General features: G+C 44.5%; 1 protein-coding gene across 16 annotated transcripts in view; it reads left to right on the top strand.

Annotated features, from left to right (window-relative positions):
• RERE (arginine-glutamic acid dipeptide repeats) overlaps positions 1-13566 on the top strand; it is a 342916-nt gene that overhangs the window by 178668 nt on the left and 150682 nt on the right. For all 16 annotated transcript variants that reach the window (XM_060276215.1, XM_060276213.1, XM_060276214.1 and 13 more), the window contains 2 exons: positions 6999-7104; positions 9599-9695. In XM_060276215.1, the coding sequence (XP_060132198.1) occupies positions 6999-7104; positions 9599-9695 (203 nt within the window). The remainder of the gene's footprint in view (positions 1-6998; positions 7105-9598; positions 9696-13566) is intronic.

Genomic DNA, 13566 nt, shown 5'->3' with positions numbered 1-13566 from the left:
TTCACCTGTTTTATTCCAGCTGTCAACAGGAGAATCGCAGTTGCACACATAGAAAGTGGGACACTCCATATACACAGGGCAAAAATACTGGACTTTAGAAGGCAAATAGAACATTTTCCTTAGTTTTGAAAGAATTGACAAATGCGGCTGTGAATTAATTTCCAGGTTCATGAGTTGTTCAGAACAACACAAGCCACTACCCAGCTTTGTCATTCAGCTTGCAGAGGATGGGAAGCGTGAAAGATTTTTCTTTCTGCACTGTAAAGAATAACAAATGTGAAAAGCAAGATGTTTTTGGCATATGAACAGTATGTTGGAGGAGGTGAGGAGGGGGGAATCCTATATTGTTGTGTCAATAAATTATTCTTTCTCCTGCATAGATCACAGAAATGGGACTTTTCTGTACTGGAAGGCACAGTATTGGATACCCCGAGCCGCTTATTCCCTGGCTCAGCTCACACTCCGCTGAATACACTGATCGATTATCCGCGGCTTAACCAAGCCTTCTCATTTCCTGCCTTCCATTACTGCGCTCAATCAAGCTGGCGGTTCTTTGAGGGCTGGCTTGTGCACAGAGATAAGCCATCATGGCCTGTTTCTATTAGAAAAGCTCTTGTAGATGGAACAGTCATTAGATAACACTAACAGGTTTAAAGGTTGCAGTCTTTGTGTTGGTTTAGGTTAAGAGGACAGGAGCCGAAAGAGGCAGCTTGGCTGCCTTTGAGAGTTGTTCTGTTGGAGGTGCTGCGCAGAGCATGTCACAATGACACAAGCCTGTTGGGTGCAGGGAAATTTAGAGTTCTGGGGTGCAGTAAGAGTCCATGCTTTCTAGCAGGAATCTGAGGGAGGGATGATTGCTATACCTGTTCCCATGGGGGCACCCCACCCCACACCTCAGGCTTTAAGATAAGTCATCAAGGCTTTGATCCAGATGCCATCTTTTTTTAAAAAAAAAATAAAGAAGTGTGATTCAGTCTCCCACCAGGAGCTAAGGCCCATTAGTTGTGGCCAGGTCCATATCTCAGTGTTTCAGCCCCTTCCCTTGCATGTAAAAGGTCCCACTTCAAACCCTAGCATCTCCAGTTCAAAGGCTCAAGTACCTGATGATCAGAAGGACCCTCAGCCCAAGATCCCTGAGAACCACCAGCCGGCCACTTCAAGTAGTGCAGAAGTCAAAGCAAATATTAAGGCAGCTTCCTTTGTTCCTGTGCTGGGGAGCCAGCCGTACAATGCAGCAAGTTTGGGGAACCTTTGACTCTCCCATTGTTACTGAACTACAGTTCCCATCACCCCAGACTATTGGCCGTGCTTGCTGGGGGCGATGGGATTTGCAGATTAGCAATATCGGGAGGACCAAAGGTTCCTCACACCTTTTGTGTGTGGAAGCTGGTGCCCATATTCTCTGACTTCCATAGCCCCATGGAAGCCCACTTGCTGGAGTAAGGAAGAGCTACAGGTGGCAGTCTGGTTCCACATACAACAGCATTGATGGGGTGAAATGAAGCCATCGTCCCCCTTTTCAGCAACCAGTGGCATCTGGGAAATCTTGGCTGATGTGTGTGGTGGGGGGAAGGTGTGTGGTGGGGGGAAAGTAGGGGGAGAGTTGCCTTGCAGTGAGATTGGAGTCCGTGACCTTATTTATTTGCAGTATTTACAGCCTGCTCTTCATTGAATATTTTCAATGAGTGGGGAACAAAAACAGAGAAAACTATAATAATAATAATAAAAATTACAGAATCCTATAAACAGGTCCAGTAAGCCACAACATTAACAATTCTCTTATAGAGTAAGAGAGAATAGCAGTATTGTAAAGCATAACATAGTGTAAGATGCCGCTATTTTTAGTAAGATTTGGTTTCTACAAACAGAGAGAGAGTACTGTTGCTGTGCTAGAGGAACATTCTCAGCCTGATTTCCATGGTTAAGCCTTTTAAATTAATTGGACACAAAAGAAGCAATCACCAGGACATGATACCTTAAAGGGGCGCTGTGATTTGCAAGAGAAATGCTTCTCTGATATCAGCCGAGAGCAGATTGTGGCAAATTTAGCGCGTCAGCACATTTTTCAGTTGCATCATCTGTCGGGGGATTTAAATGTAACTGGTTATTTTGCGCTTCTGTTGTAAACAGCGAAGGAGGTTTTCATTTGCTGCCTTTCTAAGTGTGGGTGTAAAAAAAACAACGCAAAAGCACAACCTCCTGCCATGTTGGCGCGGAGGATGATGTAAAGCGCCAAAGGCAGCGAGTCAGCACAGTGGAACAAACGCTGACCCCTCTGTTTTTTGAGGCTTGGGGTCTATAAATTTGAAGCTGCTATAAATGGTAGATTGTTAGGTCAAATGCTTTCCCTCTGTGCTTGTTCTGCAGAGAGGCTGGGTTCGAACATCCTGCAGGATGAAATGTTGGAGGAAACGGAACTACTTTGCTTGTTGCTGTTGTTGTTGTTGTTGTTGTTGCTGCTGCTGTTGCACAGGTTGTCACAGCCAGGGAAACTCTGCCCAGCACTTCCTATAACTTTGAGAGGTCCCTCTCTTCCACTTACCCTGTTTGTTTTTCAAGGAGAGGAGCCCTGATGAAGCCATAATGGGCTATATGTCCCCCAAAGTGACCTCTAAATAATGTTTATTTTAAAAAATTCACATCAAATTATTCATTTTCTAAAGCTGTCAGAGCAGTGTTTACCCTTAATAATACACAGTAAGGAGGAAAAGTTAATAGGGGAGACAAGGCAGTATTTAAGGCAGTGTGAGTGCTGGGATTCAACAGCAGTGCAGAAAAGGCACAGGATATTATTAAGGGACACAGAATGCAAATTCCCTAAAATCCTGGCTTTCATTTTGAAAAGAAAAAGTCCCTTCCTAGACCTTATGGCTTCGAAAAGATGCTTGAAAGTGTGTGAATGTGATGCCTTCTGTAATCTCCAGAAAGCAGAGAGGATGCTAAGTAAGACAGTGTTCCTCATTTAAATTGCAGCTGTTTATGGTAATCATTTGTTATTTCTCTGTATTTGGTACCCTAAAAATGTCCTAGTTCAGCTCACCATGGCTAAAGTGTGTGTCTTCAAATGACAGGTGGTGGTAGATTTTGGAGGTTGCAGTTTGTTCGTGTCTTTCTGCAACAGTACATTCTGTCACCCATCTTTCCATCTTGATATGGATGAGCTGAGATAAACGGAAAGCGCAAGCCCAAGTTGCAGGCCCACTAAATGCAGAGGCTGGGATGCTACAAATGAACAAAAAGCCCCAGCAGAAGGAGAGCAAGCAGTGAGCCTGTGGTATAAAGCCCTGCAGGTAGATGAGCATCAGTAGGTATTGTCCAGGGCACACAGAGATTCAGCCGGCTCTGCCGCAGGCGCTCAGAGGGAAGCCAAATACTCTGGCTTCTGATTTGATAAAAGCACAGCCAAAATGAATATTGTGTGGGTTATACGTCCTTCCCCTTCTCCCCAGGCTGTAGTTCCAATCATATTCCAGATCCCTGAACTCCAGCTGTTCTTGTCTTGATTCGGCTGCCAGCCTCTCTTTTGTTTCAGGTAATGATGTAAGGAAATGAGATGGGCACACTGAGAGGAGGCAGGTGGGCAAGCAGTCAGAAATGGGCCTTACATCAAAGAAGGGTTTTGCTTGGAGAGGGGTAACAGCACTTTCCTTTTTCATCTCCCCCAAAATTGCCAGCAAGAGCCCATGTGTTTTGAAGTCTATTGTATCCATGTTCATAGATGTTTGCATACAAACATTGTAAGTAGAGATTCGCAAATACTGAAACTGCAACCCAGGGATATTGCTAGGGGATAACTTGTGGGTGTGGGGTCCCAGGTATTTCATGCTGGGCCCTGAATCACCTGCCCATCCACCTCTTTTAATGTTTTCCTTTGTTTACAGCGGGCGTGGGAAACCTTTGGCTCTCCAGATGTTGCTGAATTACAACTCGCATAATTCCTGGCCATGGGCTATGCTTGATAGAACTCATAGGAATTTTTGTTCAGCAACGTCTGGAGGGCCAAAAGTTTCTTATATCTGGTTTACATAACTCCTGGGCATGTTGCAGAACATGGTGTCCAAGGCACCTGCCACCTTCATTTCTTCAGCAACCTAAATTTGGATCTATACATATAAATGAGCATACACAATTTTTGTGTCATGACCCTTTGTGGGTCCTGAGTCTGTGTGTGTTCTGGCTGCAACATTTCACTGATCAGTCAGTTACAACAGTCAACTGAAAGTCTTTTTTACCAATGTTGTACCTATCTAGCTCAGTATTGTCTACACTGAATTTCAGATGGGGTCCTCCTCCCCCAGCTGTACCCAGAGATTCTGAGGGCCTTCTGCATACAAAGCCAGATGCTCTACCATTCTCCTGTGACCCTTCTCACTTTAGGCTCTCTTGTAATATCCAGTGTAGTGCAATAGCCTATTCTGGACAGGTTTGCACTCCCCCTGAAGGCACTGTTATGTAGTTTAAAGCCTCTCCTTGAATCATGGTTGTCACTAGAGGCCAAGTGGCTTTGGTGGCAGGAGCACCCATGAGTTGGCAATTGCCAGGTCATACTATTGAAGTATTGCCAGCTGCCCTTGGTTGTAGATTGTGTTCAGGGTGCTTAAGTCTAAAGTGCTTAACAGCTTGGGCACCTGCAAAAGACTACTTGTCTCCTATACAGCTGCCTATGCCTTGAGATCTGCAAATGAGTCTCTGTGCAGAGGCTCCAGGAAGGGGCTAAGGGTTGGATTCTGGGGACTCAGGTTTGCAACTGAATACAGGGACGTAAGTGGCGCTGTGGGCTTGTCGATCAGAAGGTCGGCAGTTCGAATCCCCGCGACAGGGTGAGCTCCCGTTGCTCGGTCCCAGCTCCTGCCAACCTAGCAGTTCGAAAGCACGTCAAAGTGCAAGTAGATAAATAGGTACTGCTCTGGTGGGAAGGTAAATGGTGTTTCCGTGCACTGCTCTGATTCACCAGAAGTGGCTTAGTCATGCTGGCCACATGACCCAGAAGCTGTACGCCGGCTCCCTTGGCCAATAACGCGAGATGAGCGCCGCAACCCCAGAGTCGGTCACAACTGGACCTAATGGTCAGGGGTCCCTTTACCTTTACCTTTACAGTGGAACCTCAGTTTTCAAACATAATCTGTTCCAGAAGACCGTTAGACTTCCAAAATGTTCAAAAACTGAGGAGCAATGGACGGTCAGCAAAATCCTTTGAGAAAAAAAGAAAACCACGCAGTGGAAGCCATTTGACTTCTGAGGCACGTTTGAAAATGGAAGCAATTACCTCCGGGTTTTCGGTGTTTGGCTTCCAAAACGTTCAACTTCAGAGACCTTCGAAAACCAAGGTTCCACTGTACAAGGTTGCATTTGCTTGGCCCCGCCCATTTATTTCAACTCCCAAATTGGACTATGATTGGAGGCAACCCTGAAATTGGGAACTTTCCGTATACAGAACACATGCTCAGCAGTGGCTGGTCTATTTGGGCGAAAGTGGCGCTGCCCCACCAACCTGTCTTCTAGCAAGCCCTCACCTGCCTGTCTTCTTATTTGCATGGCTGCCTGTCAGTTTCCTTCTCTGGAGTCTCTGGTGTTTCCCTCCTCCAGCAGGAAGGAGGTTGGAGACAAAAGCAGAACTAGCTGCCCCCACCTGTCCTTGCCTCTGGCTCCACCTGTCATTGGGCTCCCTGTCTTGCACCCCGCCATTTCCAGGAAGCACAAGCCACCACTGCACTGATCTATAGTCCCTCCCACTTAATGTGATTATTGGTCCATCCACTCCCAGCCTATTTTCATTGACACTGGCTCTGCAGCCTATCAGGCAAAGGTTTTCTCCAGCAGGGCTAGTTGAGATCCCTTTAAACAGAGGGATTGAAGCCTTCTGCTTGCAGAGCAGGTGTTCTGCCACTGAGCTACAGTCCCTCCCAAGCGCTCTGCTTTGACTGCTGTTATCTTCATGTTTGCTTAAACCTTTGAAGTGCTGATTTATTTCTCAAGCTTGTGCAGCAAATGTTTTTTTCTTTTCTTTTTTTGCGGTTTGAACTGCTTTTAAAGGACAGGATACCAGGTACATGTGCTTCAGCCACGCTTTAGGAGTCTTACTTGACACAATGCTGCCACTGGCTGGATGTTTTCTGGTATTGCACATGGAATTTTATCTAAGTCAGTGGTTCTCAAAATCAGCCCCCCCCCCAAAGGATCACTTGAAAATTGGCTGAGTGTCTTGGCAAACTACTTAATTATCTTTCTACCTGTTGTACTAATTGTAACATGCTGTGCTAGATGCTGTTTGATTTTTATTTCTTATATACTGTATTTTACTAAATTTACATTGAAACACAATAAAATAGAATAGAAGAAATAGAGGAAGCAATAAAAATACAATAAAAAATCTACACAAATATTTAAAGTGATGGATTTTCCGTTACCTAACTTCAACCACAAATCCAGAGAAATGCCACAGACTATCTGAATGCAAGTTGCAGACCATTGTCCGTGGACAACAGTTTAAGGCTTGAGCAACAAAAATGAATGTTACTTTTGTACACTGGGCAGTTTCTATGCATAGACTCTATTGTCCATCTGGGGAAATTGCAAAGGGCAGCAGGAGGTTCCCCATCCCTACTTCACTACAGTGCTTTCTGTTTCCTTTACATATTCTAGAACAGTAGAAAGGTGTGATTTAATTTGTTAAATCTCAGGATGCCCCAAGACACTCTTGATTTGGTTTGGCTTTGTAGGCGGGGAATAGTCCTCAGTGTTAACTCAATGAAGAATCTTAAGCATAAAACTCTCCAAGATGATAATTGAAGCCAGTGATAGCAACAAGGCACCTCTGCACAGAGCTAGAAAATGTTTGGAGTGAAATGGTTACTTTTTATTTTGATGCTGGGTTTTAAAACATTCATGCAGAAATATCTGAATTTGGAATGTTTTTCACATCCTTCTTTGCAGCTTGTTTCTGCTTCTTTGTGCATCTGTCTTTGTCCATAACTTTGTTCTGTGTTGCTCCCTTTCAGAGCAAACGGGACCACCTTCTCATGAACGTCAAATGGTACTACCGCCAGTCTGAAGTTCCAGATTCTGTGTACCAGCATTTAGTTCAGGACCGACATAATGAAAATGGTAAGCTGAGCTCCAGATGTGGTTAGCATCCCTTGCTGCCAGTGAAGCTTTTTTTCTGTCTGTCTGTCTGTTCATTATAGCAGCATTCTGCCGTTCCTTTAGAAAGCCCAGACCAGCTTATATTGGGCTTCTCAGACTGTCTTCTGCAATCTAGGAGAATCGCTGTGCTTTCGGACCATTGTCTGAGACATGAGGAGGCAGGCAGGCAAGAGGAGAGGCCTTGGATTGAGACAGATGTCCTTATTGACTCCAAAAACTCTCCCTCTACCCTGCTGACCTATTCCCTTCATGCTCTTTCTCACCACATGAGGACTAGAAATGTGTACTTTCAGAAGAAAAGGAATTGCCAGTGTAGTGCCCTATGGCACAATAGCACCCTTGCGGGTTTTTTTCTGGTTTCCACAAAGTCTCTAAGCCCCCCCCCCCTAGACCTTGGTCACCAGGAGGTGAGGGTGGCTATTTTCTTTTCACTTAAGAAGTAAATGGAGATAAAGGCGGAAGTTGGAAGAATGACACTCGTTCCCACTTCCTCTTTCAGCTCTATGTGCTTTTCAAGGCTCGGACTAATTCTGTTGGATCCGATTTCCCCACCAGATTCCTTGGAAGAGTGAAATATGCACGCATGTGGTTCTCCCCACTCCTCACCCCCCACCCCCCGTGCCTTGTGGATGGAGGGGAGTCACCATCAGTGTTCATACCGTGTTTCCCCTTTTTTAAGACACCGTCTTATAACTTTTTTCCCTCAAAAAAACACACAGTGGCTTATTTTCAGGGGGTGTCTTTTTTTAAAAAAAGTGCTGGTACAACTGGGACCCACTGGCTCAGGATGCTCAGTGCTCTCTTCTGCGCGCTGCTGGGCGCGTTGTTGGCGCTGCCAGTTCCGAGCGCCTGCAGGGTGGGGTGGGGGTGGCAGTGCTTTAAACCCCCAACCCTTTAGAAAGCAATGGAAGTTATGGACCGTAACAATCCTTAAGAGGCGCAGGTCTTAAAAACCCCCTGGTATCACCCTTGAAGCACAGCCTTCCAAAGTCGGGGGGAAGAGGTCTGTTTAGACAAAGGAAAGGATCGGGGTGATTCTGCGCCCTGGGACCCACAGAACTACTTTAAAAATCCCAACCTGGGGGGGGGGGTCAAATAGTGAAGCCCCATAGCCCTGTAGCAACAGAAGGCACATTCTGAAGCACCCGAGCTGTTCGGTTCCATAAATAATCCAGGAATTGTAAAATTAACAACAATAATGGGGGGCACTCTATCCAAAGAGTTAAGAAGGAATGGGAAAGTGTTGAGTTATATATGGAAAAATATGGAAAGGAAAGTTAGTTAAAGATAAAAAATAAATAATTATCGCAAGGGAAAAAATAACATCATAAAGGGTAATAATATTAAATATAAAATAGACAACACAACAGAAAAAGCAAGTATATGACTAAATGAGATCGCACAGGAGTGAGGGAAGTGGGGAGAGAGGGAGGGGGGTAAGGAATGGAAGGAGGCAATGGTTGGAGGAGGGTATAGGGGGATGAATTAAAGGAAAATTAAGACTGGGAGGCGCATGGTTTTTGTTTTTTAAAGATGCAAAGGCTTGCAATCAGCCAAAGTATAGAGCCCAACTTCCAGGAGACTGCGATCTACTTGCGGATTTATAAACTGGAGGTGATCTACCCCCGTTTTATTGGTGTTCAGGTCAGAGTTGTTTTTAGAGAGAGGAAATATCCCATTTTTGAGGTTAAAGTAAAAGTTCCTGACCTTTTTTTTATAATGAGGAAATGCTGCTAAAACTCCGTTCTTCATTCCACGAAGGGGAGAGGGGGCGGGGCCGGGTGCTCAAAGACAAAAGAAATGGAAAAGGAGATAGCGATCAACTGCAGCCTCCTGCAGCCGCCGGGAGAGGCAGGGGCTGCAGCCGAGTGCTGCTTCGCAAACAAACGGGGGAAAGTGCTTAGAACCCAGAGAATCCAGCTGAAAAACACGAAGCAGCAACAGCAATTGCACACACACCATCCCAAGCCAGCACAGTAACCAAGTCCCAAAAGCAAGAAAGGACTCAGCAAACACTGCTGTGGCTGGCGTTGCTGCTGCTGACTCGGGGAGCTCAGTGCTCTCTTCCGCACAGCGCCTATCACTATGGCTTATTTTCGGGGTACGGTTTATATTTCTCAAATGCTTAGAAATGCTGCTATGGCTTATTTTATGACTACGCCTTAAAAAGGGGGAAACACGGTAGCACTTGCTCAGAAATCCAGTTGTGCCTATGGGCTTAAAAGGATGAGCAACCTCATTTGGGGAGACTCATTTGCAGATGGGGGATGCTGGGGAAATTATTGACTCCTGAGCTATGCCACCCCCCCCCCCACTTAAAATGTGTGCTTTACATCTCAATATCTTTCTGTGTCTCTAAACTTCTGCTTTGGTTGTCCTTGCCCCTGGGAGTGAGTGGCTGATGTCGATATTTTTGAGGCATCACAGTTGAACTTGTGTGATTTTCTTTCCACAGATTCTGGGCGTGAGCTGGTAATTACCGACCCAGTGATCAAGAACAGAGAGCTTTTCATTTCGGACTATGTCGACACCTATCATGCTGTTGCTCTTAGGTAAGCTGTCAAGAGTCCATTGCAGAGAAGACTTTGTAACAAGCTCTAGAAAGTGCAAGAATGCTAACCAGGAGAATGTTCTGTATCTCTTTCCATCTATTTATTTTTTTAAAATGTTTTCATTGCGGATATTGCTAGTCTCCTGATGAAATCTCCCCCCCCCCTTTTACCCACATCTAATGATTTTGTTATCTGTGGTAGTTTGGACAGTGACTTAAAGATTTTGCATTGGAGTCTGACTAAGAGTGCAGTCCTATTCAAGTACTGTAAGTCCTATTGAATTCAAGTGAGCTTACTCCCTCGTAAGTGTGGTTCGGATTGCAGCCAAAGTGAAATAAATGGATCAAGTTAGTCATGACTTGGTTACTATTGCAGTCGGTGAGATCTGGGTCACTATTAACTTGATCCATTTATTTCAGTGGATTTAGCCCTCTAATTTTTGTTCTCTCCTCTCATTGCATGTTCTTGCTTATGTCCTTTGGTTTTATTTCTGAGTTCTGTTGTTTTTCTTATTTTGATATATTTTTTTTATTGTTTTGACTGTGTACTGCTTGGGTTGCATGGTGTTGAAAAACAATTTGCTATATTTGGATAGGCCCACAGCACCGGTTCCTCTTTGCTTTTCTGTATTCTACTGAGGTGTGAAGGGAAACTAAGAGAAGTTAGCTGTGCATCTGGCACGTGTATAGGTCAGTTTCATGAATATTTGCCAACTTTATGTGTCTGATCCTTCAAACCTTTTCCCCACATGCTTACATGCATGTTGATGATTTGTGTTGGGAATACTCACATCTGACATATGTTGAGAGTTACATGGAAAACTACTGCAATATCCCGGCCAATGCCAAAAGCGCACTTCCTTTATTTGCAGTATTTTTATTTGGAATTTGATTGTGTCCCATGCCCCACGATTCATAGCTGTGTGGGCCTGATCTGTATTATTGAATCTTGTAGAGTAAACTTGGAAAGAAGCTAAAGTGAAGTAATTGCAGGACCAGAGTTTTGTTCTTTTTCTATCAGGAATGATCTTGCATAGGAGATTTTAAAACTTGAACAGCTCCTGACCTGGAGAAGAAGCTGGAGCCAAATTTATACCTGTCCATATACCTGTCCTATGGGGCAAGTAGTCCTTGGGAGTAATTCCCAATCAAAGGAAGTACTATAGAAAATTGTGGGTCTAGAAAACTCACTTGTTAGGTGGAGATGATCATATTAAAGCATGATGTAGCAAAAGGTTTGTAATTTGCCCCAAGAGCCATGAAGACTTGGATCTCACTTTTTTCTTTTTCAAGAGAGAGAGAGAGAGAGAGAGAGAGAGAAAGAAAGATGAGAGTTCCTTGAGCTTTCAACAATAGCCAGACAGCCACACTGATGCTGCTGACCCATGCCTTGTGTGGTCTTTCTTTCCCTTCATCCCTGCCCTGGTCTCTCCTCCCCCCCTTTGTTGGTTTAAATAGTAAAGACCTAACTATTCATCTTTGGGGAATAAGTCACTGCTTGTGGTGAATTCAAATGAAAATGCTGTTGGCATCATGCATCTCATTTTCAGGCATGCAGGAAGAGCACATGGATATTGTCAAAACGTGAACTGAATGATCTCCCTGCCGATAATGCTCAGATGGTGTTTTAAGTAAAGCCATCTGGAGACATTTTCCCTGTTCAAAGCCACTTTGCTGAAGCTGCTTCCTTCAAGTCAAGTCAGCTGTAACCTCTGCTGTAGGGGAGGGAAACAGACCTTTTGATTTGACTTATTACAGAGCTGTTGTTTTCTAAGATGAAACTGGCAAATTCCGCTCACTCGCTATAATCTTCTCCAGAATACCAGAGTGCTTTTTATATCTCAAGGAAGCTGACTTTTTAGTCTGAAATTGGCATGCTGAGAGGAGAGCACGAGCTAATGTGAGCTGAGCTGGATTGATGGTGCCGGGCTTGAAAATTTAATTGTCGGCTCATATGCTCAGGAAGGGGTTTGTATGTGTGTAATTTTCCCTGAGGATCTTTCACAGCAGTCCTCTTGTGTTGTCATTGGCTCTTATTCTTGCAAAGTTACAGGGAAGATTATCAGGAGGGTGATAACAGTGGGAGGAAAATCTTTTTCATTTATTTGCACTGTTCCTTCTGCAAAGGTGATGATCTTCAGTCAACACCTGTGACCCTCCTCTGGGACATCTAACCACATCATCTGATTTTAGCCACATGGCGACTAGGGAAAGAGCATTTTGGTTTGTGGTGCCCTCCTCAGTCAGGCTCACCTGGTACCAACATGGTTGCCATATGGGTGCCAGGCCTTTTTATTTACTTGGGCATTTCAGTGTGTAATATAAGTTGCCTTGATGATGCTGTAATCCATTCTGCTGCATTTAATGGCTTTGTTTTAATAGCTGCTGCTTTTGTTTTATGGGTATTTCTGTTGGGTTTGTGTATTTACTGTTGTTTGTTGTTTATGTTGCTTTGTGAATTTTAACTGAAAGGTAGCAGAAACATTTTCTAAATAAATGAATGCTGTAAGTAGAGATTTAACCTGCCTTTCTTTATTGAAAATTTTTGGGAGCCCCATTTTAAAAAAGAAAAGAAAAGTCTTGTTGGATCTGATGAAAGGTCCATGAATTCCAGTATCTTCTTTCCCACAATGGCCAGTGAGGTGCCTCCTGGGAAGCCCTCAAGCAGGGCATCTGGCATTCAGTGTCACACCACTCCCGAACCTAGAAGTCACTTTTGCCATCATGGCTCATGGCTCCACTGAAATGAATGGAGACTTAATGTGGCCTTCCAGAGCAAAGCCCTATTGAAATGAATTGGTATTACGCAGCTGCAGTACTTGGGTGTGACTGCACTCATTTGCCATAGGTACAGTTGTATGGTCAGTCTTCAAGAAAAAGGAGTCATAATACATAATCTGTATGTGTGGTGCTTTATCAAGAAGAATGTGTCTGCCTTTGCAGCCTCTCTTATTCTGTCCCCCTGGTCCCTGCATGGCAGGGCAGGGGAGGGGAGCTTCTTAGCTTGCCAGAGGTTTCATTTCAGCCCACAAGGCCATTTTTCCTAAATCATGCCTACATGTCAATCAGGTGATGTTACTTCAGTAGGCAATCTTGCTTGGTTTGTCTGAGCTAGGGGAACTGGCGGGGCCTGCCAAACACTGCAGAGAACAGGACTGTACCCCCGTTCATCATCATGATGCCAGATGATTGGCAGGTGGGTGGCTATGCTCTTCCTCAGTCTTTTTTGCCTGATGCTGATGGAAGAAACCCCAATTCAAGAACTTGGAGGCAGCTGTTTTTATGGGACAAAAGAATGTAGCTTAGGTTACACCATTACCCACCCATTCATCTTCCTGATATCCTGCTGAGAGGAGCTTATCATCTAAATCTAAATTTAGCTGGGGCAAGAGAAATGAGAGGCATGAATAGTAAGGGATTAATGTGAGCAAATGTGGTTAATGTTCTTTGGTTAGGGTGTGTCTGAGAAAGAGAGCACTTAAGGGCTTTTAAGCCAATAGCTGAAAGTGAGCTGGGATTTACTGGTAGTGTCCTTAGTGAAAAGTGCAAGGAAGGAGAATGGGCAGAATCTTCTCCCTCGGGGACACTGCTTTCCCAGGCATGAGGCTGAATAAATAACAAACCTGATAAGAATAAAAGATGAGCCTGCTGGATCAGGCCAGTGTTCTCACAGTGACCAATCAGAGGTCTTTGAGAAACCTTCTAGCAGGACCTGAGCTCAATCGCTGATCTCCACTCTCCCTGTGGTTTTCAGCAGCTGTATCCAGAAGCACCACTGCCTCTGACAGTGGAGGCAGAACATACTGTAGTCTAGGAGACATTGATAGCTGGAACTAAGCTCATTGATAATTTGACAGTATCTGATATTGGTA

This window comes from Zootoca vivipara, chromosome 6 (genome assembly GCF_963506605.1).
Source record: "Zootoca vivipara chromosome 6, rZooViv1.1, whole genome shotgun sequence".
Lineage (NCBI taxonomy): Eukaryota > Metazoa > Chordata > Lepidosauria > Squamata > Lacertidae > Zootoca > Zootoca vivipara.
Note: the sequence above shows the minus strand (reverse complement) of the source record. Positions and strands in the feature narration are given on the sequence as shown.